This window comes from Bactrocera tryoni, unplaced genomic scaffold (genome assembly GCF_016617805.1).
Source record: "Bactrocera tryoni isolate S06 unplaced genomic scaffold, CSIRO_BtryS06_freeze2 scaffold_7, whole genome shotgun sequence".
Classification (NCBI taxonomy): domain Eukaryota; kingdom Metazoa; phylum Arthropoda; class Insecta; order Diptera; family Tephritidae; genus Bactrocera; species Bactrocera tryoni.
Window position 1 is genome coordinate 15,085,905 of NW_024396366.1, and position 27,637 is coordinate 15,113,541.

General features: G+C 36.3%; 1 protein-coding gene across 2 annotated transcripts in view; it reads right to left on the bottom strand.

Annotated features, from left to right (window-relative positions):
* The window catches only part of LOC120781455 (transcription initiation factor IIB), a 348,751-nt gene that overhangs the window by 256,904 nt on the left and 64,210 nt on the right, over positions 1 to 27,637 (bottom strand). The window contains exons 5-8 of one of the 2 annotated variants that reach the window (XR_005706067.1): positions 10,052 to 10,600; positions 9,897 to 9,999; positions 9,310 to 9,840; positions 8,678 to 8,818 (exon numbers count right to left, since the gene is read on the bottom strand). Coding sequence is in view for 1 of the 2 variants with exons in the window: in XM_040113669.1 (XP_039969603.1) it covers positions 13,827 to 13,988 (162 nt within the window). In the remaining variant the exon portion in view is untranslated. Of the gene's footprint in view, positions 1 to 8,677; positions 8,819 to 9,309; positions 9,841 to 9,896; positions 10,000 to 10,051; positions 10,601 to 13,743; positions 13,989 to 27,637 lie in introns of those variants that run through there. The other variant, XM_040113669.1, reaches the window with a different exon arrangement.

Consider the following 27,637-nt stretch of genomic DNA (forward strand, 5'->3'; position numbering starts at 1 on the left):
TAATTTACAATCACCACTACTCAAGAATTAACCCAAATCGCACGAAACCAAACTTTCCGACCTCTCTGCCAGTCAATCTCATCACTCCGTACGTCAGACTCCGCATTGGACACACTATCATTACCAATGCACACCTTCTGGATGGTAGTCACATCAGCCAATGTCCCTTTTGTGAGTCTACTGTTAGTGTGCTACACCTACTCGTTTTTTGTCCTACTCTGGACAGCTTCAGACATAAAAACTTTAACAATGATGATCCTGTTCAGCTTTTAATGAACCCAACTATTAGCAACATATCTAAAATTTACAGTTATCTGAAGGATACAGATCTCCTTCGTTGTATTTAAACAAGTTTCTAATTTTTCCCACCAGTCAGCCGAAATCCTATAATGCTAGCGCTGCGTACTGGATTTATACAATAATTTGTTTATTATGTAAAGCTTTAATAAAATGAAATAAAATAAATAATAAAAAATATGTAGAAATATTGTAGTGAAGTGTGGGTGTATAATAAGTGCACAATATGAAAGAAAAAGTTACAATAAATCGAGAAATTGCAAAATATAATTTGCGAAATTTGCAACTTTAAATCCAAATATCTCGAAAACTATAAGTTTGCGGCGGCTATAATTATATATTTCTTAATCTGGAGCATCAGCCCTATCCAACCATGTCACTTTTAACCCTGTAAAATCGTGAAGTTCTTTACTAAAAGTTTTTCCCATTTTAATAGAATTGTTATGTATATAATCATGCTTGTTCTTATTGTCCAAAATGCTTTTCTTATCAATCTTGTCCAGTAATTTCCTCATAGAAGGTTGTTTCATGAAAAATTACTGTACATTCGAAGATTCAAAGAAATGTCTGTGGCTTAACACATTGCGTTTCGGTTGGTCATTGAAGGCAGGGCGCACTTTACATTTATTTGGCTTGCGTAACCAAGTGCAGTTTTCTATTGAGAAAGTACTAAAAATAAACAAATAAATTATTTCGAAATTTTTTTTGAAAATTGTTGGGAAAATCTATTATTCTGAGCTTATTGGAATGTGAAAGAGGTAGACTTTTTTCACTCCCAAGAATAGAAACATCACCAAACAGATGAAACGCAGCTTAATAAAACCGTTGATAGATATTTAGAGGCATATGGAAAAACACTTTAGAGGAAAAAAAAGCCGTGTCTGAACAATCAGTACGCAAAATTGTTAGAATGGCTTCAAATTCAACAAAGTCTGCAGCTAAGATTAAGGAATTAGCCGGAGTAAAAGCAAGCTTTCAACTGTTCAACGTACAATCAAGAAATGCAAAACACAATCATTATAAAATCAGAAAAACCCCTCTGAATGAACTACGCAAAGAAAAACGGCTTCGATTCTTGAAAGATACATGTCGTGAAATGTTCTATTTGGCACTCGACTTAATGATTGGCGTTCAGTTGTCTTTACTGATGGCAGAACATTTGGAAAATGGCCCTGATGGCTTTTAATACTATTATCACGATTTGGAGTAAGTAAAGTCGTTTATTTCGAGTCAAAACGTTAATGAAACTTAAACTTAACAAAAACTTAACATAAATGAAAATGTTAGGGGCTGGCAAACACGGAAGGTATACGAAGGAGGAAAGCAATACGAAGAAAAGGAAACATTAACTGCAGCTATTAAACGTGCTTGGAGGGAGATTTCCTTCATTCATACATAGATTCTTTGTATCATTCTATGAAGGACCGTATATATGAAGTTATTACAGAAATTATTAGTTTTTATTTCTAATAAATCACTTCACTAAAAATCTGGGCTGCGATTCAGAATAGCATCCCCCGATTTCGGGGTTAAAATGGGTATGTACGGATAGGGGAGGTCCCCCAGATCAAGAATATATATATATATAGTTGCCGCTGATATATGGTTTTTGATATATTTGCATTTAAAGTTCAAAAAATTAATTATTTAAAATGAGTGTTTCTCCGAATTATAGTGATTTTATACTTATATTTTTAACTTTTATATCCAATAACACTTCACTAATTCGTTTCTAGTCATTTATTTTATAATAAATAGTGCAATAATAACTTTAATTCCATATCAAACTTTAGTCAAAATCCATTTATTCATAAAATAAGAAAATAGTTGTAAACAAGCAAAAAAATTAGTGTTACCATATGTTGTAATGGAATAAAAATAAGACAAAAGAAAGATTATGACGTTATCACTAAATTCATTATCGTGTGGTGAGTAATGTAAAACCTTTCAGAATTCTCATTATCTTGATAAATCCCGGTGTTGGATCGGCCAGGGTTATTTTTTTGAAGCACGGCCGAAGCCCGCCAACCAAGAAAGGAATTATATGCGGAAAACTAATGTGTTATATTTCCTGTCATTGGGGTATTATTTGTTTTCTTTATTTCTTTTGGTTCTTCCAAAAAATATGAACTTAAGGTAGCACTGATTATTAGTTAAAATGCAAGCCTTTTGTTATTGTGTGAACAAAAATAAACGAACAAAAGTTAAATATTGAATAAGTTATTTTGGCACTATTTAATATAAAATAAATGGTTAGAAACGAATTAGTGATGTTAGTGGATATAAAAGTTAAAAATATAATTATATATATTTATATCCATTTTTCAATCATCATTATAATAATAAATATTTAAAGCAATTTTAATCAAGTAAACGTGCGTCTAACCTATTGACCAGTAGAGTATATTCTTTGATCTGGAGGACCTCCTCTATCCGTACATACGACTTTTAACCTCGAAATCAGGGGATGCCATTCTAAATCAGCAGCCCTAAAGAGTTTTCCCAAGAAAAATAAAAAGCTTAAAATATTGCAAAACAATTGTAAATTGATTAATTCAATATTTACATTTAAGAATTTTTCCTGTGTTAACTTATACAGCACAATCGAAGTCCCCGACGGTTTGTGGTTTATAACCTAATCGTGTTTCAGGCCTTAACGCAGTATTACAAAAAATTATTTTGTGTCGTAACAACATTCCGTGATGAGGACACACTGGAAGCAAGTGCTAATATCTCGAGCATTAAAAATAAGTGTAAGGGTATATCATCACAAATACTCATATTCAATACTTGACTTCCAATTTGTGATTGGATGCATCCAGCTGTTTTGGACACGGTATAAGGTAGCACACTTTAAATTTGTTCCATATTTTGTTGTCATATATTCTGATATATCAGAACGAAGTACATGTTTCGCAGTAACTCGCGGAAAATACGGCAGCTTATAACTGAATTATTTCAAATAATGACAGGGAATTTACACTTTTCGTACATATAAAAATATTTGCTTTGATTATTCAATGTTATACTTTCACGATTACTAATAAGAAATATTTGTGCTAATATATTCAGTTTAGGGATGGCATGCTTATTCCACTCATAGTATTAATCGACTATTTCCCGCACGATGGTATCTGTTATGAAACTTTGTTAAATGGAGTTTACATTGGGACTTAACATCGAAACATTTTATTTTTGTGCAACTCTGTGCGTCCACATGTAGGTCTACGATTACATGGGGCAACTTTAGTTGCTAATTTTCGGGCGCTTAAAACTAACTTCACTAACCTTAAATTAACTTCATTGAAATGATTTGAAAGTGATCCACGCTAAATCTCTCTGTGCGACTCTGATTTTGCGCAATCTACTTGTCAGCACTGGAAATCTGTTACATTTATTATTTATTATTATTACAATAACGCCAATCGGCAATATACATTAAGAGAAACAAATAAAAAATGAAAAATGTAGGTAGAAGGTAAATGTGTATATGCAGAGTACTATGGTGATGGTTTCTGGTTGTGGCGGGCAGCAAATGGAGTCCTTGGTTAAACAAGCAGATGTTTCATAGTATTGTTTATGAAGGCAGAGTATGTATCTCCGTAGAAGTCAATCACACCTTGAAAAGAATTGACAAATCTGTCTGGCCAGTCTATTCAGAGGACCGTTGATCACATAATTTTTCTTGGAGTTGCAAGTTTTTAGTAGACGATTACGTCTAAGTAAAGTGCCTACTGGGGCAAATTCAAAGCAGCCAAGAATGTCTGGAGCATCAATAATATTATTGACAACCTTGTAATAGAAACTAAGATCGGCAACCTGTCGACGTGCTGATAGTTTATTGATACGAAAGCTCTGGTAAATTTCATCAGTGGAGTAAGTATGTGTAGACGATGATAATTTATAGGCTAACGACTTGCAGAGTTTACGTTGAACCTTTTCCACTTTGTCTATAGATGCATTAGTATATGGAGACCAGATGACTGAACCATATTCAAGGATAGGTAGGACTAGTGATTGAAAAAGTCTGGTTACAGAGTAGGGGTTGTTGAAGTCTTTGCTGTTTCTTAGGATAAATCCGAGGGTTTTAAATCCCTTAGATGTGATTCTATCAATGTGTTTAGAGAAGGAGAGCTTGTTGTCAACAATGATCCCCAGGTCTTTTATCTCATCAACCTCTATGATTTCCTGATCCTTGAGTTTGTATTTTGCAGGAATTGGTGAGTGTGAGCGAGTGAAAGTTATAGCGGCGCATTTGTTGATATTAAGATCAAGATTGTTCACAAGGCACCAGTTACCAAGAGAGTCAATATCATGCTGTAGAATTAGGATATCTGACATACTAGCTATGGGCCTGAAAATTTTGAGATCATCTGCATACAATAGGTGATCTGATATGATATTGTTGCCAATGTCGTTTATGAATATATTGAAGAGTACCGGGCCCAAATGAGATCCTTGTGGTACCCCAGATGTAACGATATATTCGAATGAAAGATGGCCATCGACTCTAACTTGTAGGCGTCTACCCGTAAGATATGAATGGATCCAAGACAAAGCACTACCTCCAACACCATAGTTGCTCAACTTGTGCATGAGTATATCATGGTCAACACGATCAAACGCCTTGCTAAAGTCTGTGTAGATGCTGTGAACACAGTTTCCGGAATCCATAGCATTTAACACCTTGTTAATGTATATGAACAAATTAGTAGTTGTAGATCTGCCCCCAGTAAATCCATGTTGTCGAGTGATTATAACGTGTTCGAAAGACTGCAGTAGTTGTGGTAGCACCATTTTCTCAAACAACTTAGCAAGGGCAGACTGAATACAAATAGGACGATAATTGGTGACCATAGCTTTAGATCCATCCTTATGTATTGGAGTGATATATGATAATTTCCATGACGAGGGGAAGATACCACCACTAAGAGATTCACCAAATATATGCGTCAACGGTTCGCAAAGACTGATCGCGCAGTTCTTTAGGAATAAGTTAGGTAGACCATCAAGTCCAGCACCTTTTCTAGGGTCAAGTGAAAGGAGTAATTTAAGTACTTCGTCATATGATACTGCCAGATCGTTCAGGAGTATGTTCTGAGGTCCCGGGTTGTAGGTAGCTGCAGCAGCGCCATGGCGATTGTTAGGTGCGTAAACACTATGAAAGAAGGAGGCAAAGAGATCACAAATGTCAGGCCCGGAATTAGCTGATAGATCATCCCATACCATGGAGGAAGGTATGTCACTGCTAGAAGGGTTTTTGTCTTTGACATAGTTCCAGAAGGCTTTGATGTCCGATTTGAGTTTGGCTTCAACATTACTCACGTAATTTTTATAGCACTCAGAGCTCAGTGATTTGCACTCAAGTCTCAGTTTACTGAAGCAAGAGTAATTGTAGTTGGTACGTCTTGTCTTGTACAACGCATGCGCCGACTTCTTCAATTTAATTTTGCGAATGAGATCTTTTGAAAACCAGGGTGGATAACTGCTGTGTTTATAAGTATATGCTGGAACGAACTGGTTAATCCCTTCAAAGATTTTAGCGTAGAGATAATCAAGCTTACTATCAATTGTGCTGAGTTTATATAAATCGATCCAATTTGTTCTCAGGTAGAAAGTGTTGAGCTCAGCATAGTTGGCCTTTTTGAAAGAGTACGTAGAGGAGTAGATAGGAACTAGTCCAGGCTGAAAGTTGAGCGTGATATCTAGAGCGGGATGATATGTGTCTTCAGGAACCAAGGCAAGCGAGTGTTCAGGAGAAATGTCGATGTCGCTGAAACATAAGTCAAGGGCTGAGTTGTGAGCATTGAGAATGTGGTTGCGCTGTGTGCAATTCAGGAGCGAATAGCAGTCGTAAAGTAGTTTTTCACAGTCCGCACGAGGAGAGCTGCTAGGGAGGTTGAAATCACCAACTATCAGTAAGTCAGATGCTTGGTGTTTTTCTCTAATGAAAGAAATAGTGGCCAGGTGGTCAACAAAGATGTCATAAGGTGACTGAGGAGGTATGTATACACAGCCGATGATTAGGTCACGGGATGCACCCTTCACCCTGATGAATATTTGCTCTAGGTTATTATTTTCAGTAGAGATTGGCTCAGTGTGTAGATAACGTTTGCATGCGATAAAGACTCCCACCACCACGTACTTTATGATTAGCATGAGATGTACGATCTTTACGGTAGATATTATAAGAAGAGTCAATGACTTCTCCATCACGTATAGATGGATGGAGCCAGGACTCAGTGATGCATATGATATCAGACTGGTTAGACGACGTGTTGGTCAGAAATGCGCAGAGTTTTGTGCGCAGACCTCGAACGTTCTGGTAATATAACTGGATGAGAGATACTTTCTTCTTGTTCGTTGTGCGAGCGAAAATTCTTCTTTACAATCTTAGGCATACCATGGATATACTTTATAGTCATACTGTCGTTGCCGCTTTTTACTAGAGAGTCAAGTTCCAGTCGTAAATCTTTTAGGTGCTGTTGTTGAGAAGGGGTAAGATCAGCTTTGAAAAAGACTGCAGTGTTACTATTAGGTGGTCTGTATTTGATAATTGAGAGCGCATCATCAGCTGAGCGAGTTGTAATATGTAGCGCACGTGTACGACCCGGTGTATGTCGGCCTAGTCTGCGTAGCTTAAATTCAGTGGCAATGTTCGAGAGACAAGAAGGCAAAGCGGCTACTAGATTTGTCCTGTCGTCATCCAAACGATCTTTACCCATTGGTTTGACTGATTCCGGGATGTTTAGAGCAATTACATTGACTTTACGGCGTCACGTTCCAACATTTCAGTGAAGATATCTTCCTTGCTCACTGGTAAGTCAGGCTTGGCATTGAGTTTATTATTAATTTTATTCTCTACTGATGAAAGCCTATAGTTAAGGGCAGTACATTTATTAGCGAGTGTTGTATATTGTTTAGACAGATTGCTTACCTCATCCTTAAGGTTATTTACGCTACTTACGAATGACTTTTTGAGATCTTCAAATTTGCGGTCATAGTCAGAGGTGAAGCGATCAAAGTACTTCTGGAAGAGACTTTCCATTTCATTAGCTTGTGGCGAGATGTGTGTTAAAACTTCATCATCAGATAAGTGGCTGTCACATGTCCTAACACTGATATCATTGCTGCAGGATGAACAGATCCAAACCGATTCCTTTTTCTTGATACTGATCGCTGTGGCCTTAAATTCCACAGATGAAAGGCCTGTACACCTAGAGTGAAACCAGAGTTGGCAAGCAACACATTGGATGCTGGACTGTACACCATCTCGTATCAGCTCAGAGCAATAACCACAAAATTGTGATGTTGTGTTTATTTTCTTGGGTGGCATTATTTATCGATGGATAGCACAATTTATATGTAACTAAGCAATTACTGTAACCCTCCTTTATTTACGACGCACTGCAAACGGACCGCACATCGGCAATGCACCGTTGCCGTATATTTTGTTATTGGTTTTCTTCACGTTTTATGCTTTTATGTTCTTTTCCTTACATTTAGTTGTTGTTTGCATCACATGCCCTCGTTGTTGTCGTGCTCAATGAGAAATACCGTTTGAAGTGACAAAAACTCTGTTTAGAAAAATTAGCAGCAACTTGTTTGCTTATGTACGCTTTATTAAATCTTTAAATAAAACAAAACTTTTGCGGTAGGTAGTATTTTTAACTCTTTAAACGTTGTTGGCTTTTCATCAATTTTAATTTTGGTTAATATACATTTGAGTTGAAAAGAAAATTGTATCGCGCAAATTGCCGTCTACACACGTCCGTTCGTATCGAGCTCCTACCTATCACAGCTGATTTAGACACTACAAAGGGAAAAAAATGTCAACAAACAAGACAAAGAAGACAAAAAAATAAAACTAAAAATTGCCGTTGATTACAAATCAAATTACAAAGTAAAAAAAATATGGAAAAAACTCAAATAAAGAAACGAGTTATTTGGAGTGAGGCTGCCGAGGCCGACTTAATCGAGGTGTGGCAACAAAAAATGCCAGAGCTGCGATCAACGCGAAAAAATAACCACATATACGAGGAAATGTCCTGTACGATGCTTTTGGCTGGACACGAATATGCGTCTACTGAGATTAAAATTAAATTGCACAATTTTACCAACAAATACAGGTAAGTAATATATTATGAGGTCAACATATAAATTAAATAGTTTTTTATTTTTAGACAAGAAAAGCAGAAAATTGGCCCATCGAGTGGCTCCCCTAGTCGGTGGAAATATTATGAGGCGGTCCACCAAACAGTAGGTGGTTTCAAAAGTTTTTGTTCCGCCAAACTTGTAGAGGATAGCATTGTGGGTAAGCATTGGAGTAGATTCCAATATTCATAATAAAATGAAAAACGGTTATGGAATGTTTCCTTACACTTTTATTTGTTTCTTCTATTTTCAGTTGACATGGAACCAATTTACATTGAGGACGATACAGAGGGAGAGCCGCCGCTCCCAAGCCCAAGCGATGGACCTTCTACGTCGCGTGGTTGCTCTCGGCCATCGTCAAGCGATGCTGTAAAAAAGAAAAAAATCAGGGTTAACAATAATGGAGGAAATGAAGGATGACTTATTAAAGGCGACTGAGGCGATGAAGGCAGCCGATGAAAAGCGTCTTTCTCTCCTACAAGAATATATAAACGATTCAAAAGAAGTGAAGGATGCTTTCATCGACTTCCTTCGTCGCCAAAAATATATTCAAAAACTTTTTTTTAAGTTTTAGTTTAAGATATAAGATAAATGATGAATTTAAAAATGAATTTAAATATGTATGTGAATGAAAATGAAAATATATATGTAATATATAAAATATATATATAAATGAATAAATGAATACGAAAGTGAAAAATAAATATAAATATGTAAATGAATACCAAAATATATATGGAACATATATAAAATACATAAATATCTGTTTTTTTTTTGTACTGGAATTGAATTATGAGATATGTAAGTATGGATCGGTTGAGATTTAATAATATTTCAAAGTTGAATGTAATAACTCACCGAAATACGAAACGAATGCTTGTCTTATTTCCTCTGCTCTTGGGTTGACATTTCCACAAATGTTAGAGACGTCTTCTGGCAACTGCCGAGATTCGTTTTCGATTTGTTGTGCTGCAATCCACTTTTCATTAATTTCCTTATTTTCCTCATTTAAAAAGTTGTGCAAAACGCAGCACGCTTTTATGTTGGCCATGTGGTTATCCAAGCCTTTTCCAACCCGTCTAAACCTTTCCTTTAAATGACCGAAAGCATTCTCCACTACTCTTCGGCATTTCGAGAGCACATAGTTGGATTTTTTTTATATCCAAAGGTTGGTTTACACAAAATGGGTACGGTTTCATCAAATGTTCATCAAATTTGAACGCAGAGTCGCCCAACAAAACGACTGGAACATTAACTGACGATATTTGTTTACTCATGTCTTTAAATATAGTAGATTGTGCCAACTCGCCTTTTAAAGATGATCTCTCAAATATTGAAGAGTCATTACAACGGCCCGGACTACCAACGTTAATGTATATAAAGCGACATCTATAACATTAAAGAAATACATTAGGTGTTTAAACGAGCTTCATGAAAAAACTTACCTTGCATCTACTAAAGCCAAAAGAACTGTGGAATACCAGCCTTTGTAATTTTAGTAGTCAACAGCATCTTCTGCAGCTGGGCGAACTTCTATATGACAACCATCTAAAACTTAAAAATATATAAAAACTCAAATGTAAAAAATTTAACTTATTACCTATAGCTCCTAACACTTGAAGGAAACCCAATGACTCAAAACCATTTAAATACTCGCGCAATTGAATTTCGTTCATTGGGAATTTATTCAAATACAAAGGCCACAAACAACGCCAGACTTCATGACAGAAATCAATTAGAATGGAGCAGACAGTGCTTTTACCAATTCCGAACATATTTCCAATTGTTCGGTATTCTGCAGAAGAGCCAAGAGCATATAAAGTAATAGCAATGCGTTTCTCTAATGGAATTGCTTTGCGGTAGTTAGTGTTTTTCTTCTCCAAACCTTTCAAGATAATGCACAATTGAATGAAAGAATTGCGCTTCATTCGGAAGTTGTTTTTAAAAAACGCATCTGAATTCACCTGGCAGTCGACTTCCCAAAACATTTGGCCACGAGTCTGAATTATATACACAATATAATTAAACGAAGTTATAATACCAATATTTATATATGTACTTGCCTTTATCCAAATAGACCTTGTTGAATTTGCTCCATATAGACTACACATTTTTAGTGCTACGTGTTCATACAGCAAACGTTTCATTGCTAAGCGGTTAGAATCAAACAATTCCCAAATTATTTCCATTGAGCGGAGATAATTTAGAAAAAAGAAGACAATTTTTATAACAAGGTACGACATTACAATGTTTTCCTTTAATAAATACTTTGATGTTTATGGCTGAATGTCAAAAACATCTGATTTATAAATCACTAACGGCAGTAAGAACACTGTTGGGTTATGAAATGCTTAAATGTAATCTAATATTTTAAATTTTCGGTCTGAACATGGTATAATCGTGAAAAAATAAGTTTACGTGAGATTATTAACTTTATGTGCGCACAATTTAAAAAAAAACGAAAGTGCTACACGTAAAGTGGTTTCAGATGGCAATACCGGAAGCTTTTCTAAAGCATTTAACAGGAGAAGCATCGCGATGATAAAAACGGAACGCTTGTATTATGGCTTGAAAATGATGCACAGAAAAGAATACCTGAATTCTCAATGCGAAAACCCATCAGTTTTATGAAAAAAAAAAGTTGAGGCTTCAACAGTTAATGCGGAGAAACCAAATTTTAGCGATAGCAAGGGTTTACAACAGTTTTCAAATTAAAAATCTTTCCACAATATTAAAATGATTAAGTTATTAAGTGTTGGAAAAACCTGTGGGATGGCGTTGCATTGAGGGAGAATCATGAAGATGAGGACTTGTCTGCGTGCGCGGTTATTGCCAGCACCATTGGAGCAGAAAGTTTGATTTCCATATTCAAGATATCAACGTGTTCTTTGAAGATTGTGTTTTGAACGATGACGAAATTTTTCAAGGGTTAGATGGAAACAATAATAACAACGAAAACGAAGCAATAGTAGATGCATGCAGCGGAACTGGTTCCCCGAGTCTAATAAGGTTTTAAAGAAAGCAATTGAATTCGAAAATCACTTTCTAATTCATGATTGATGTGAAGAACGCTCAGCAAATTCAGCGAGATATTAAAAGAACAATTGAATATTATACCAATTTATGGAGTTTTTCTGAATCGATTTCGCAATTTTTTTCTTTAATCGTTTTTTATTACATCAATTGAATGAATTGGTTTTGTTTATATTATAGAAACTAAATAAATAAATGTAGGTGGGTTCGTGTTTATTAAATTGTATGTTTATTTGACAAAACGTTTTTATTTTATATAAGATTATTTTAAGTAAGTTTATTTAAAAAAAAAATTTTATATTAACACATTCGCGTAAATTGCGGGAATTCCCGTCATTCATGTTTCCTTCATTAAAACTATTGCAGGAATTCCCGCGCTATATTCCCGCACATATAAGGATGCTCTTGAAAAATAAATGCGGGAATTCCAATAATGGCGGGAATTCCTTAATTTGTTCAGACTATTTAAAAAAATTAACCTGTAGAAAAAAAGCGGGAATTCCCGCTCTTCAATTTTGTATGGAAAAATTAAGTGATTATCTGGCAGCCACCCGCTAAATTTAAATGAACGCGAACGTGTTAAGTTTGCGAGTTCATTTGAACCTGATCAGTGCTCATCCGCGTGTCGACTGATTTTTTACACGCATGTTAAGCCCTGTTTACAGCTTAATTGGGGACACCTTTGAGCTACGATTTGGATAACTGATTCAACTTGTTTGTACATTATCGACGTTTTTATACTATTGATCTTTTTTCAAAGAAAGTTTCGTTAACATTTACCTGCCCGTTTCCCCTCGGCACACCCGCCCTATATAGAGATGCAGTATTTCCTGTTCTCTACAATATTCTTTAAAAATAGCCTTATCTGTCCGTCATGATTCTCTTTGGATTTCCAAAAATAGCAGCTTGTTTACGTAACCTATCAATCACTGCTGATGCACCATTATCTTTTGTTGGATATAACCAGACAAATTTTGAGAATGCGTCTACAACTGATAAAATGTGGTTATAATGTGTTGCGGTAACCGTCAAAGGTTCTAAATGGTCTAAGTGATGGGTGCTTAATGATTGATCATCTTTAGGAATTGGAGTAAGAAACCCTTCTTTCTTGCACATTTTTGCGTTTGCTACAATGCACTCTACATTCGAAGTAGGCGTGGTTGTGAACCGATTTCGTCCTTTTTCACAACTAATCATAAAAGCGTGAAGAGAATTTTATGAACATAATTTGGTTGAAATTGGTCTAGTAGGTTCGGAAATATGTTATTTCACCTAAAGGAGGTGGATGCTACACTCATTGTCCATTTCTGATTCTGCTCCTGCAAAGCCCCCTCTGCAAAGAAACTTTATTGTCTCTGAGTTTCTCTCCCACGACGAATTCCACACCAAGGACCTACTCGCCTCAGTCCTTGTACCGTCAAACGCATTTCTTGGACAGCGGTAATGTCAGCCTTTGCTCTAACGAGGACATCAACTAGCTGAGCAGCGGAACCTTTCCAATGATGGGGCCCGACATTCCAGGTGCATGCACTTAATGCGTTTGCCATGGTCGTCATCAAAAAGAAGGTTTCTCTTCCGAGGCTTTTTTGTTTACTTTTCATTGGGAGATTTTTTACGTGGCGGGTCCGAAAACTTGCGCACAACCCTGAGGAGAGATAGTTCGCCTTCTTACATTAGCACGCCTTCAAACGGGTGTTCTTTAGCTATGTAGAGGATATTTGGTTTAAGACCGGAAGTCGTAAGCTGCTTGAATCATGTGTAAAAGAATCCTTCCCAATGATGGGGCCCGACATTCCAGGTGCATGCACTTAATGCGTTTGCCATGGTCGTCATCAAAAAGGTGGTTTCTCTTCCGAGGCTGCTTTTTTACTTTTCATTGGGGGGTTTTTTACGTGGCGGGTCGTAACCTTGCGCACAACCCTGAGGAGAGATGGTTCGCCTTCTTACATTAGCACGCTTTAAACGGGTGTTCTTTGGCTATGTAGAGGATATTTGGTTTAAGACCGAAAGTCGTAAGCTGCTTGAACCATGTGTAAAAGAATCGTTTCTGACCACTCCCAAGTGAAAGGCAATCAGAGAACTTTCCTCAGTTGCGTGAAATTCAACATAAAACTCCATCCTCAAAATGTTTTAATTAAATTCGAATTACTAAAAAAAATAAGCTAAAAAAAGAATACAGAAAACAATAAAATATAAGATTTTAAAGGTATAGTTCCAGACCAATCAGTGGCTGAGTATTTGTAATTAAAACTAAGTTAATATCATTTTTAAATTACAAATTATAGATTTTATGTTTATTTATTCTAATGGAGATATCGAATAATTAGTTTAAGCTATAAAATCTACATCTGCGGTAGTTGATCAATAGGCGTAGTGAACTTGAAATCCTCAGGAAATAGTTTCAGTGCATGTGGATACATCAATTTGTACGATTGCCTTATGGTCACATCAGCCACACCTGCAATGTCGCCAATTTCTTTTTGACTACGTTTATGTTCAGAAGCCTATAAATAAATATGCACACATTTTATAATGGAAAAGCACAAGCATATAAATTTTGTATAAGCCGGACATATGTATATACATATTAGTCAATTATTGATACTTTCAGTAGTTCGCCTTTTAATGTTACAATCTTTTTATACTCTTGGATATTATTGCTACAGATTATAAAAGCAGTTTTGATCACCTAATGGTTGTTTGTAACACCTAAAACTAATCGAGATGGATATAGAGTTATATTTACATAAATGACGAAGGACGAATTGAAATTACGTCGATTATGTGTCCGTCCGTCTGTCTCTGCAAACTGTAACTGCTTAACCGCTGTAATAAAATTCGGTACATAACGCTCTAATGTTGCAAAGCGACAGTCCGAAAATGAGAGTAATCCGTTTACAACCACGCCTACCTTCCATTGAGCAAAATCTAAAATTCCTTCGGATTCTTTCACATTCCAGTATATAAAGCACCATTTAATACAACGGGATGATTGTTATATGCCTGATTGCTATCCGATTTCGCCAATTTGGCGCTTATGTAACGTAAAGTGTTAAAAGAGCCCTAGTACCATGGTTAGTTGCAACTGGTCGAGTAGGTACGGAGATATGTGATTTTATCCAAATGAAAGCGGTGCCATCCCCATCGGAATCTTGAAAAGTTCCATGAAGATTCGACTTTTTCGAGCCAAATTTTGTTCAACGATTAGACCCATTCCTGGCTCAATGGGTGTGTAAACCAAAATTGTCGGTCCCAAACCCGAGAGCAACCTGAAGAAATTCAAGAGCTGCCATTTCATTCAGAAAAACAATGGTTTGGTGTGGTTTGTGGAATCGTCGATCCACATTTATTAAAAATGATGCCTGTGAGAACGTAACCGGAAATTGAAGCTACTGATATCGGCCACATTTGGTTTCAACAAGACGGCGCCACTTCTCACACATCGCATCAATCAATGGATTTATTGATAGAACACTTCGGAAGCAGATATTTTCTCGCTTGGGTTGGTCGGATGGCCACCAAATTCGTTTGACATCAAACCCTTAGATTTTGTCCTTTGGGGATATGTAAAGTCTAAACTCTAGCGGACAACCTCGCTTCTTTTAAGGCCTTGGTGCAAAACATCAGTCATGGCATTCGACAGTTACTTGTCGAAATGCTCGAACAAATCATCGAAAATGGGACTCATCGGATGGAACACAACCAATATTTGAAAGAGATAATCTTCAAGAAATAAATGTCAAAGAATGTTTTCTCGAATGATAATAAGCATTCCCTATTAAATTTGAAGTTTCTATGTTTTTTCTTTAAAAAAGTAGACAATCTTGCAATAGGGTCCATCATGATTGTTATAATTATTATTATATTAGAGATCAAATACCCAATTAGTTTTTTGATTAAATGTTGCTTCGTTCAATATTTTATTTGCTTATATCCAATTTTATATTATTCACCAATATCATACGTTGCCCTAGTTTCTTAAGATATCTTACATATTGATCGATTCACTATATACGGTGTAAAGCCAAACGAAAGTTTGACCTTTTTAAGATTGGTCCAATTTGATTCATTTTGACATCACGACATATTATTACCAGAAAAGGAAGCTCAATTAAGACTTACAAATTTACTGATATTATACATAGTATAAAATATTCCAGAAATTGTAATCTATTATTATGTAAATGGTAAAATGCTAGAAACATTGACCGGATTTTAAGAGAACTATTGAGCTGGTGTTAACCAAGACTTGTTCTTAGCACTGAGGTTCACATATATCTGTTGACTAAAAAATGTATTCGTATGGTAAATATATTTTAAAGTGAATGTAGAAGTAATCCTATTTTACACGGATTATTTACATAGTATTTTTTTAACATCACCCAAGCAATATTTTACACGTGCAAGAAAACGGCTTTTTGTAACATTTGTAGAAAGTAGAAAATGTTTTCATAAAACAACAACAAAACCATGAGATGCAGCGTTAAAAGTAAAAAAACAAAAAAGGAAATGTGAAAACAAAACATTTCGCCAGAGCATCTAATCGTGAAAAAATAAGTTTACGTGAGATTATTAACTTTATGTGCGCACAATTAAAAAAAAACGAAAGTGCTACACGTAAAGTGGTTTCAGATGGCAGTACCGGAATTCTAAAGCATTTAAAATCAGAAGCATCGCGATGATAAAAACGGAACGCTTGTATTATGGCTTGAAAATGATGCACAGGAAAGAATACCTGAATTCTCAATGCGAAAACCCATCAGTTTTATGAAAAAAAAAGTTGAGGCTTCAACAGTTAATGCGGACAAACCAAATTTTAGCGATAGCAAAGGTTTACAACAATTTTCAAATTAAAAAATCTTTCCACAATATTAAAATGATTAAGTTATTAAGTGTTGGAAAAACCTGTGGGAAGGCGTTGCATTGAGGGAGAATCATGAAGATGAGAACTTGTCTGCATGCGCGGTTATTTTTCAGCTTGCCAGCGCCATTGGAACAGAAAGTTTGATTTCCATATTCAAGATATCAACATGTTCTTTGAAGATTGTGTTTTGAACGATGACGAAATTTTTCAAGGTTTAGATGGAAACAATAATAACAACGAAAACGAAGCAATAGTGGATGCATGCAGCGGAACTGGTTCCGCAAGTCTAATTCGTCAGGGTTTAAAGAAAGCAATTGAATTCGAAAATCACTTTCTAATTCATGATTCAAATAAAGAACGCTCAGCAAAGATTCAGCGAGATATTAAAAGGACAATTGAATATTATATCAATTAATATAAGAAAGTAAACAAATGACTGATTTTTTTAAAACGTAGACTTAAAGCAAAAATATGTGAGTGTAACACAAAATAGGAGTTTTTCTGAATCGATTTCGTAATTTTTTTCTTTAATCGTTTTTTATTACATCAATTGAATGAATTGGTTTTTTTTTATATTATAGAAACTAATTAAATGAATGTAGTTGGGTTCGTGTTTATTAAATTGTATGTTTATTTCACAAAAATTTTATATTAAGTTTGCGAGTTCATTTGAACCTGATCAGTGCCCGTCCGCGTGTCGACTGATTTTTTACACGCATGTTAAGCCCTGTTTAAAGCTTAATTGGGGACACATTCGAGCTACGATTTGGATAATTGATTCAACTTGTTTGTACATTATCGACGTTTTTATACTATTGATCTTTTTTCAAAGAAAGTTTCGTTAACATTTGAATTACTGTTCGGTGGATGCGCTTTAGCTGTCCGTTTCCCCTCGGCACAACCGTATTTCCTGCTCTCTACAATATTCTTTAAAAGCAGCTTTATCTGTCCGTCATGATTCTCTTTGGATTTCCAAAAATAGCAGCTTTTTCACTTAACCTATCAATCACTGCTGATGCACCATTATCTTTTGTTGGATATAACCAGACAAATTTTGAGAATGCGTCTACAACTGATAAAATGTGGTTATAATGTGTTGCGGTAACCGTCAAAGGTTCTAAATTGTCTAAGTGATGGGTGCTTAATGATTGATCATCTTTAGGAATTGGAATAAGAAACCCTTCTTTCTTGCCCATTTTTGCGTTTGCTACAATGCACTCTACAGAACTGTTCGAACAACTTTCTGGTCTAGTTTCGGAATATAATAAGATTTCTCTCTAGCTCTTGTGTTTTATGTGCAGCAAAGTGATTTTGTCTTTGCGCTGTCCGTATTATGTCATCTTGCATTGAACAGGAAACAACGACTAGCTCTTTGGAGGGATCTTTGCATAAAATTCACTAAGCATGTAGGACCCTTTTCTAATATAGCCCTAACCGCTTTCATCCAATCATCATTTAACTGTGCCTGTAATAACTGATGTCTTAAAGTATCTTTCATCTGTAAGCAATACATTCTGCCGTTTTCTCGTCATGACAACCACTTCAAAGAATACACCCAAGAGGCCTCGAGACGAAGTACAGCTAAGGCGAAGAACAACGTCGAAGAAGAATAAAATTAGCCATAAGGAATGGCCCAACAAAACGGAAGTTTCATTGAGCAAGGAAACAAAGTGGATCACGGTCAAGCAGTCAGAAAGAGTGATACTTTACAGAAACTAGGGAAAATATGACAAAAATGAGAAAGACGATCAACTTCTGTTAGAGCTGAAGGGGGCCAAGATGAAGGACACGGGGGTCTTCAAGACCGAAATAGGTAAAGTGTTGAGGGGAAAATGCGCAGACAAAAGCTCTAAATCAATAGGTCACGGTAGAAATACGTGACGTTGACGAAATCAAAACTAAAGAGGACATTGTCGAAGATATACGTCTACAAGTAAATGAGTAACTCATAAAGAGAGAACAGAAAATCATACTTTGTAACCCAAATGAGAGACATGCGACTCAACCTGAACCACTGTGAGGCTGCACAGGAGCTTCTTAAGCAGACCGTTTACTAGAAAGGGGTCGATGTAACTATACTCAACGTATAATATGAAAATATAAGCGACGCGGCATTGATATTTTACAACACGAACTAAGCTACCATATGGGCATGTGGAAAAATGTTTCTGGACAAACCGCTACTAGAGCAATTTTTTTACACTGGAGCGAAAATCTGTCGGATCAACTTCCATAGCTGCTACATATCGACAAGCATATCGCCGATTGATTTTAAGAAAATTCTGGTCAGATAAATTTTGCCTACTACGAGCACCGTTGTAGCAGGCGATTTCAGTGCATGGGATAGCATCTGCACAAATAGGCGCGGTGATGCTCTACTAAAGGCTTTCTCGTTGTTGGAGTTTCGAGATGAAGAAGTGAAACAGGAGCGGGGAATGTTTAATTATTCTCAGTTTAGATTTTTCTTCTCGAGAGTAGCAAGGCCGCAAGTGCCTTTAATACTGGGGAGAGGAGAATTATCGGGCGATAGGACTCCCCGTTGTTGGCGGGTTTCCCAGGTTTCAGTAGTGGGACCGCTCTTCCGACTTTCCACACATCGAGTATTTGAAGAGTGGCCAGCGACAGGTTGAAGACCTTGGTGAGGTAGCTCACCCCTCGAGCATAGATGCTATAGCATAAGCATGTTGATTCCATCAAGGCCAATGGATTTGGATGACATTCTGAACCTTCTCATCATTGAAAGTAAGTGGCGCGCAGTCTTTTGGCATTTTGCGCAGCCGACGGGTAACTCATCGCTTGGTTTGTTGTTCGCGCACTTCTTCGGGTCCGAAGAGGCATGGCCATTAATTGAATTTTAATTCGGTCATCATGCTTTTCGGGTTAGACAAAGCCTTGACAGTTGACCAAAGCTTACTCACACCGGTGGAGAGGTTACAGGACTTCAGGAGCTCTATCCGTTTTGTCCGTTTATGTTCGTTTATCAACCGCCGAATCTCCAAATTGAGATCCCTTACTCGGGGATCCCCGAGATCGGCATGGCGTAAGGTGTCGCGCTCATTAGCTAAAACGGCTGCTTCGGCTGGGAAATTAGGGCGGAGTTCTTCAATTATTCTAGCCGGGATGAAGCGAGCGGTAGCTGCTGCGATCACCTTTCGGAATCGACGTTCGTCATACGTTTGACAGGCAGAAATGCCAAAGATCGTGGTGCGCGTTAAAGTCGCCTAGTACCAGAGGATTTTCACTACGAAGTTGCGCATTTATATTCGGGTGATATTCTGTAAGGCAAAATGTAACTGGGGGGATGTATGTACATATAAGTTAGCACCCCATACATTCAAAAAGTATCATATGATGCACTAATATCATATGATACAATGTAATATAATATGACACCACTAAATCGCTGAGAGTGCGACACGTGTAGTGGCAACCTGTGGGAAGCGCTGCGTCAGCGAAGTGCCAACCTGTGGGAAGCGCAGCGTCAGCAAACTCCGTACCCGTTGCAGCGGCAAACATAGGTCTAGAGTTAAGTATAATTAATTGTTAATTTTAGTTCTTAAGTGGAATTCAATAAAGGAGCATAGCTCCCAGAAAACATTTTTTTTAGTAAAAATAACGAAACGTTTTTTAACTGGCGCCCGAGCAGGGACCACCGCGCGTAAATAGTAACAGCCTGAAAACAAAAAGTAAGGCTTCGCGAGTGGCAAACGGTAGTGATTGTGAATAAAAAAGAAAAGCCTGAAAATAAAAAAGTAAGGCTCCGTGAGTTAAAAAAAAAAAGTGTGTAACAACGGAAAATACAATAAATACTGTGCTAACGAGCGGCTACAACGCACAACGTGGGATTTTTAAACGCCGAGGGACCTCAGTACTGTTAAAGAAAAGGGACAACCCCGGAGCGAATCACAACATCCTATGGAAAGCTGGAAACACCTAATGTAAGATTTATAAAATATTATATTTTAAGACTATTATAAAGAATATCATAAAGAATACGGAATCTGAATTGAAAGAAAATAATTATTCGACACAAAAAAGAAAAAAAGAAATTATAAAGAATATTATTATTATATAGAATACGGAATTTGAATTGAAAGAAAATAATTATTCGACACAAAAAGAAAAAAAGAAATTATAAAGAATTTTATTATTATAAAGAATACGAAACTTGAATTGAAAGAAATTAATTATCCGACACAAAAAAGGAAAAATAAAACCTTAAATTAACGTAAGCTTTGCAAAAAGATTCTAATATTGTCAAATAAAGTACTATTACAAAGAATTTTTTTTTTTTTTAAACTAATTAACGTAAAAGAAAAGATTATCATAATGCCGGATACAGCTGAAGAGCTAATTGAACAATTAAATCAAATGAGGATAGACTATGGGCAAACCACACATCCTACAAATCCTTCCAATCATCCTTTAAACCCTCCCACCCCTAACCCAACTTACATAACGACAATAGTTCGAGAAGTACTCGAACGAATGAGTACTCAGAATATTACTGACTTTACCGAGCCCGACCACAGTGTGACACTGAACGCGAATAACATAAACGAACTAGATAAAATTCCGGACATGGTGAAATGCCTTAGGGAATTTTCAGGACGACCAGGTGAATTTAACTCCTGGAGGAAGAGCGTAGACAGAATTTTTAAAGCTTATGAGGGAGTCAAGAATACTCCTAAATACTTTGCGATACTCCATACGATAAGGCACAAAATAATTGGCGATGCCGACACCGCATTAGAATCATAAAATACTCCACTCGATTGGAGTCAAAATCGAAAATGCCTTATGATGCATTATTCGGATAAAAGGGACATAGGTACCCTCGAATACCAGATGACCACTCTGGTTCAACGCTACGACGACATAGCAACCTTCTACCAAAAAGTTTACCAACACCTTTCACTTATATTAGACAAAATTTCATGTCTCGAGCTAAGTGAAGAATCCATACGGACTATGACAAACTCATATAGGGATAAAGCCCTTGACACATTTATTAGAGGACTTAATGGTGACTTACCTCGTCTTCTCAGCATGAGAGAACCGACGACCTTGCCCCAAGCACTACATTTATGTCAAAAACTTGACAATATGACATATAGAATAAATCATGCGAACAATACACACAAACCCAATATCCAACCACCACCACGACCTCCCCGAAATAACAATTTTAATAATTTCAATAACATCTTTAATAATTTCAATAACAACAGAGCTTTTTACCCCGAATTAACGTATTCCCATTTCCCCAGACGAAATTTTGACCAACAGGCATTCGGTCGCCTAACAAACCGATATCCCCAACATTTTCCCAACTATATGCAAAATAACCAAGGATTCATGCCGAGGTTCAGCAATTACCCGAACAACCCCCATATTACTAGAGAAAATACCTCCTTTAATAACAGACCGAACCTACCACCTAAACCACCGACCCCAATGGAAGTAGACCAGTCCATACGGTCAAGACAAATTAATTATCAAAATAGGCCCAATATATTCCAGAACAATCGACCACCGAAACGTCCTATTTCTGCACAACTGACTCACCCTCCAAGCAAAATACAAAGAAATTTTTTTACTAACGCAGACGAATTAGACCCGAACGGGATATATGATGACAATTCCTATAGCAATTATGATAATGCAGGTAAAAATGAGCCTGATACTATTAATTTTTTAGATTAGCGCCGTCTTCGCTGCCTTATTACGAATTTAGAACAAGGCGCGGAGACACAATAGATTTTCTTATTGATACCGGATCCAATAAGAATTACATTCAATCCACTAGAATTAGGAATCCAATTCTGAACGAAAAGCCTTTTACAGTAAAATCAGTTGCCGGGACAATCGAAATTACCCACCACACCTTTGTCGACATTTTTGGACCAACAGTAGGGAAAATAAAATTTTTCATATTGCCAACTTTAAGGTCGTTTCACGGCATAGTAGGCAACGATACACTTAAAGAATTAAAAGCAATTATTCATACCGACAAAAATTTAATGACGATTTGTCAAAGTATAAATATAAGGTTAAAGCAAAAAATATCACACGAAGTGAATAATGTGGCAATCAATATTCCACACCTCTCTTTACAACAACAAAATAAAGTTAATAATATTATTGATAAATGCCCAAACCTTTTTTCTGATCCTGATGAAAAACTCACCTACACCATTCTCGTAAAAGGTGAAATCCGGACAGCAACCGAAACCCCCGTCTACTCCAAGCCATACCCGTATCCGATGGCATTAAAATACGAAATCGAACGCCAAATCGAAGAACTCCTAGATAATGGAATAATAAGGAGATCGAAATCTCCATACAACTCCCCAATATGGATAGTTAACAAAAAGTCAGATGCCTCTGGTGAAAAAAAGTCAGATGCCTCTGGTGAAAAAAAGTATAGAATGGTCGTTGATTATCGTAAACTTAATTCGGTTACGATCTTCGATAAATATCCCATACCAGAAATTAATGAAGTCCTTGCAAATCTGGGAAACAATAAACTATTTACTGTTATTGACTTAAAAAGTGGGTTCCATCGGATTCCACTTCGCGAGTCAGACATTGAAAAAACCGCATTTTCCGTAAACAACGGAAAATATGAATTCCTCCGCTTACCCTTCGGTCTAAAAAATGCTCCGGCCACATTCCAAAGAGCACTAGACGACATCCTACGACAACATATAGGAGTAAGATGCTACGTTTACATTGACGATGTAATTATATCTGGAAAAAATGAAGAAGAGCATTTTAAAAATATAGAGTTAGTATTCCAAACATTAGAAAAGGCAAATATGAAAATCCAGTTAGACAAATGCACATTCGCTAAAGAGGAGGTAGAATTTTTAGGATACGTGATCAGTTCAAATGGGATAAAAACAAACCCCGAAAAAGTAGAAGCGGTAACTAAATTTCCAGTTCCACAAACTCTCAAAGAATTAAGATCCTTCCTAGGTATGTCAGGTTATTACCGACGATTTATCCAGGATTACGCAAAAGTAGCTAAACCATTAACAGCACTATTAAGAGGAGAAGCCGGTCATGTCTCCAAACGGAACTCGAAGAAAATAGAAGTAGAATTAGACAACGAGGCCCTAGAAGCATTTAATAAAATAAAAAATACTTTAGTATCCAAGGATATAGTTTTAGCGCACCCAAATTTCAATAAAGATTTTGAACTAACGACCGACGCCTCAGATTTCGCATTAGGTGCCGTGCTATCGCAAGACGGTAGACCAATTACTTTCATATCGTGAACTTTAAGTAAAGCCGAAGAGCATTATGCTACCAATGAGAAAGAAATGCTTGGTATAATATGGTCACTTAATTCACTTAGAAGTTACCTCTACGGTTCAAAAAAAAGTTAAAATTATCACCGATCATCAACCTCTTACCTATGCCTTAAGCCATAAGAATACTAATAGTAAAATGAAGCGATGGAAAGCCATTTTAGAAGAATATAACTATGAACTAACTTACAAACCTGGTAAAACAAATGCAGTTGCAGACGCCCTTTCAAGGATACCAATTCAAATAAATTCACTCACTCCTACGATTCATAGCGATGAAAGCTCAAGTCACAATTTAATCCCTTGTACAGAAGTTCCAATTAATTTTTTCAGAAACCAAATTTTTTTTAAGATCGATGAAATATCTTCATATCAATTTAAAATAATTTTTCCAACAGTTCATAGACATATAATTACAGAACCAGAGTACAACGAACAGCTATTGATTTCTTACATGAAACGATACCTTAACCCATCTGTTATAAATGGAATTCATACAGAAGAAAGGATAATGGGTATGAGCAAAATATCTATCCTAATCATTTTAGTAACGTTAAAAGCCGATATACCCAAAAATTAGTTGAAGATATTAATAACGAAAAAGAACAAGAGAACGTCATATTAAAAGAACATTTAAGAGCACGTAGGAATGCCACTGAAAATAAAACACAAATCCTCGAAACAAAATATTTTCCAGGTATGCTAAATAAAATAAAACGAATAATAGCCAACTGCACCGTTTGTAAAGAAAATAAGTACGAGAGACATCCCAATCAACCGAAAATTGCAGAAACTCCATTACCAACATATCCAGGACACACAGTCCATATCGATATATTTTTAACAGAGGGAAAAATAGTCATGACAGCTTTAGATAAATTTACAAAATACGCAATAACAAAAAGCCTAAATAGCAGAGCAATAGAAGACGTCAGAAAACCTTTAAAAGATATTATATTTTTCTTCGGAGTACCAAAATTAATAGTTATCGACAATGAGCCATCTTTAAACACAGATTCTTTAAAATTTATGATAAAAGACGAATTAGGAATAGAAGTTTACACTACTCCTCCATACAAAAGCCAAGCCAACGGACAAGTGGAAAGGTTCCACTCTACATTAATCGAAATAATGCGTTGCATAAAAGAAAACGGTGGACACAGAAATTTTGAAGAACTTTTAGAAAGAGCAGTATCTGAGTATAATCATTCAGTTCATTCCACAACATTTAAAAGACCAGTAGACCTATTTTTTCATAGAAATGTTACATTTACCCCCGAGGACATAGAAAGAACTAGACAAAGCAATTTAGAAAAATTAGCCGAGAAACAAAGAAAGGATATCGAATACCATAATAAGAATAAGAAGGAAATAAAATCATATCTACCAGGACAAATAATATTCGTTAAGAAAAATAGAAGATTAGGAACTAAGTTAAGTAAACCCTACAGTAAGGAAATAGTTAAGGAAGATAGAAATAGTACCGTGTTAACAGAAAAAGGACAAATAATTCACCAAGGTAGAATACGGCTAGACTTCAAACCGGAACATTTAGGATAATACATGAAATTGACATAGAAAAATATACGGACACACTTGACCACATAGAAGCGACTATCAAAACTGAAACTATCCGCAAAAACCCTAATTATCCCTTCATATCCCACTTGATAACACAGATAAGAGCCCAACTTAACAATCTCAAAGTAGAACAAAAAATAAAAAGATCGTTAAATTTCCTGGGTAGCGCATGGAAATGGATCGCAGGAAGTCCTGACCATGAAGACTACGAAATAATTTCAAATAAAATAAATAATGTCTTACAAAATAACAATAATCAGGTATTAATTAACAAACTTACAATTGGCAAAATTAGCGAGATAACCAATATTACAAATAATATAATTAAAACCATGCAAAATGAAAAAGTTTAGAAATTGAAGCATTTTTACAGCTAAAATATAAATTAGAAATAATTAAAGAAGAAATTTTAAATATTGCATACGCAATACATTGGGCAAAAGCCAACATAATAAACTCTTTTATTTTATCAAATGAAGAAATAAATATTGTGAAAGAAGTAATAGACAATGACAATATTCCATATGTAAATTTAGACGAAGCACTCGAATTTTCCGAAATAAAAATTGCAACTAATGGCAAAATTATAATTTATATTGTTAGCCTCCCAACCGTAGATAGCCAAAATTGTAAAACATTAGATATTAGGGCAGTAAAAAATAACGGGAGGATCAATAAGATAAATTTTAATACAATTTTAAACTGCGAAAAGGGAATTTATGGAATAGAAAAATATTGTAAGAAATACAATTCCCTACAAATATGCTTAAGTAATAATGTAGTAGATTTAAGTAATGATACTTGTATAATTAATCTTTTAAAAAGTCGTTTGCCAAACTGCACGGAGGTCAACAACCAGCATATCCCAACTATAGAGGAAATGGGACCTGGAATTTTACTTTTAAATAAATACAACGGAGAAATTTTAATAAACAACGAATCTACATTTCTAAACGGGACTTTCCTCATTTTGTATACCAACGTAACCATTGCTATCAACGGGAAAAAGTTCTATAGCGAAGAAAGAACAGCAAGTAAACCACTACCAGCCATCCTACAGCCGTCATCCGCACCACTCAAGATAGAAGAATTCCTCTCGCTGGAAATGCTGAAACAGCTTAACTTCAACAATACAAAGGAAGTAAGTCTGTTAGAAGCAGCAAACAGAGTTAAATTCGGAACCAGCATCACTCTAATCGTAATTTTAATAATCATCGCCTTAATTTCCAGGAAGAATCTTCTGATGAAACAAAAAGAAGAGGAACCCAATAAACTGTCACAAACCGCAATAGAAGGACTCAACCAAATTTTTAATACACCTAAAGGTTCAAACGAGGACGTTTCAAGGGGGGACTAGTTAGCACCCCATACATTCAAAAAGTATCATATGATGCACTAATATCATATGATACAAAGTAATATAATATGACACCACTAAATCGCTGAGAGTGCGACACGTGTAGTGGCAACCTGTGGGAAGCGCTGCGTCAGCGAAGTGCCAACCTGTGGGAAGCGCAGCGTCAGCAAACTCCGTACCCGTTGCAGCGGCAAACATAGGTCTAGAGTTAAGTATAATTAATTGTTAATTTTAGTTCTTAAGTGGAATTCAATAAAGGAGCATAGCTCCCAGAAAACATTTTTTTTAGTAAAAATAACGAAACGTTTTTTAACTTATATATTAAATATTTTGAGCTCAACATCGCCTGACCGGATAGATATACCCTGACATTCTAGGGCAAAATGCCTGTGGTCAATGTCTTCATCGATTAGACGATATTACACGGTGTCAGATTGGGAGCTATGTTGCCTGTTTGAGCTCCTGGGGACCGTGGAGGTCCTCTGTTGGCCACTCAGGGTGAGTGGCGGCTCAGTGCGCGAACTATGTATAGATTGCACAGCCGGCTAGTATTACAGTATTGCGTTGGCAACATATGGCCACGCAACTCGTGGTACAATCCCTATGTGTCTGTAAGGCCTGAAGAGGTCTTAAGATGGCTCCATTCATTGCATGTATTACACCTGGCCAAGGTAGAGTTGGGATGGAGCCTTTTGGCGCAAACGCAGCAGAAAAATTTCTCTGGGCCCAGGATGGACTCAATGCCAGCACGAGTCAAGAGAATTGCTCTAATGACGACAAACTTAAATTAATACTCACCGATCCAAACGGGGTGAGATCGCCAGAAAACCCTTGGCCGATAAAATCCGGTTCAATTCCGGTGCGTAGAACCGGCTGTAGTGAATCGAAAGGCATTCTCGTCACGGTGTATGTTCGAAATCAAACACTCAATGCACATGAGAAGGAGTATGCTCACTATAAAGGTACAAAGATAAGGATGGAAAATAGAAACCATCTTCTTCAAACTCTTGTTAGATGGTAATTTAGCTTTTGAGG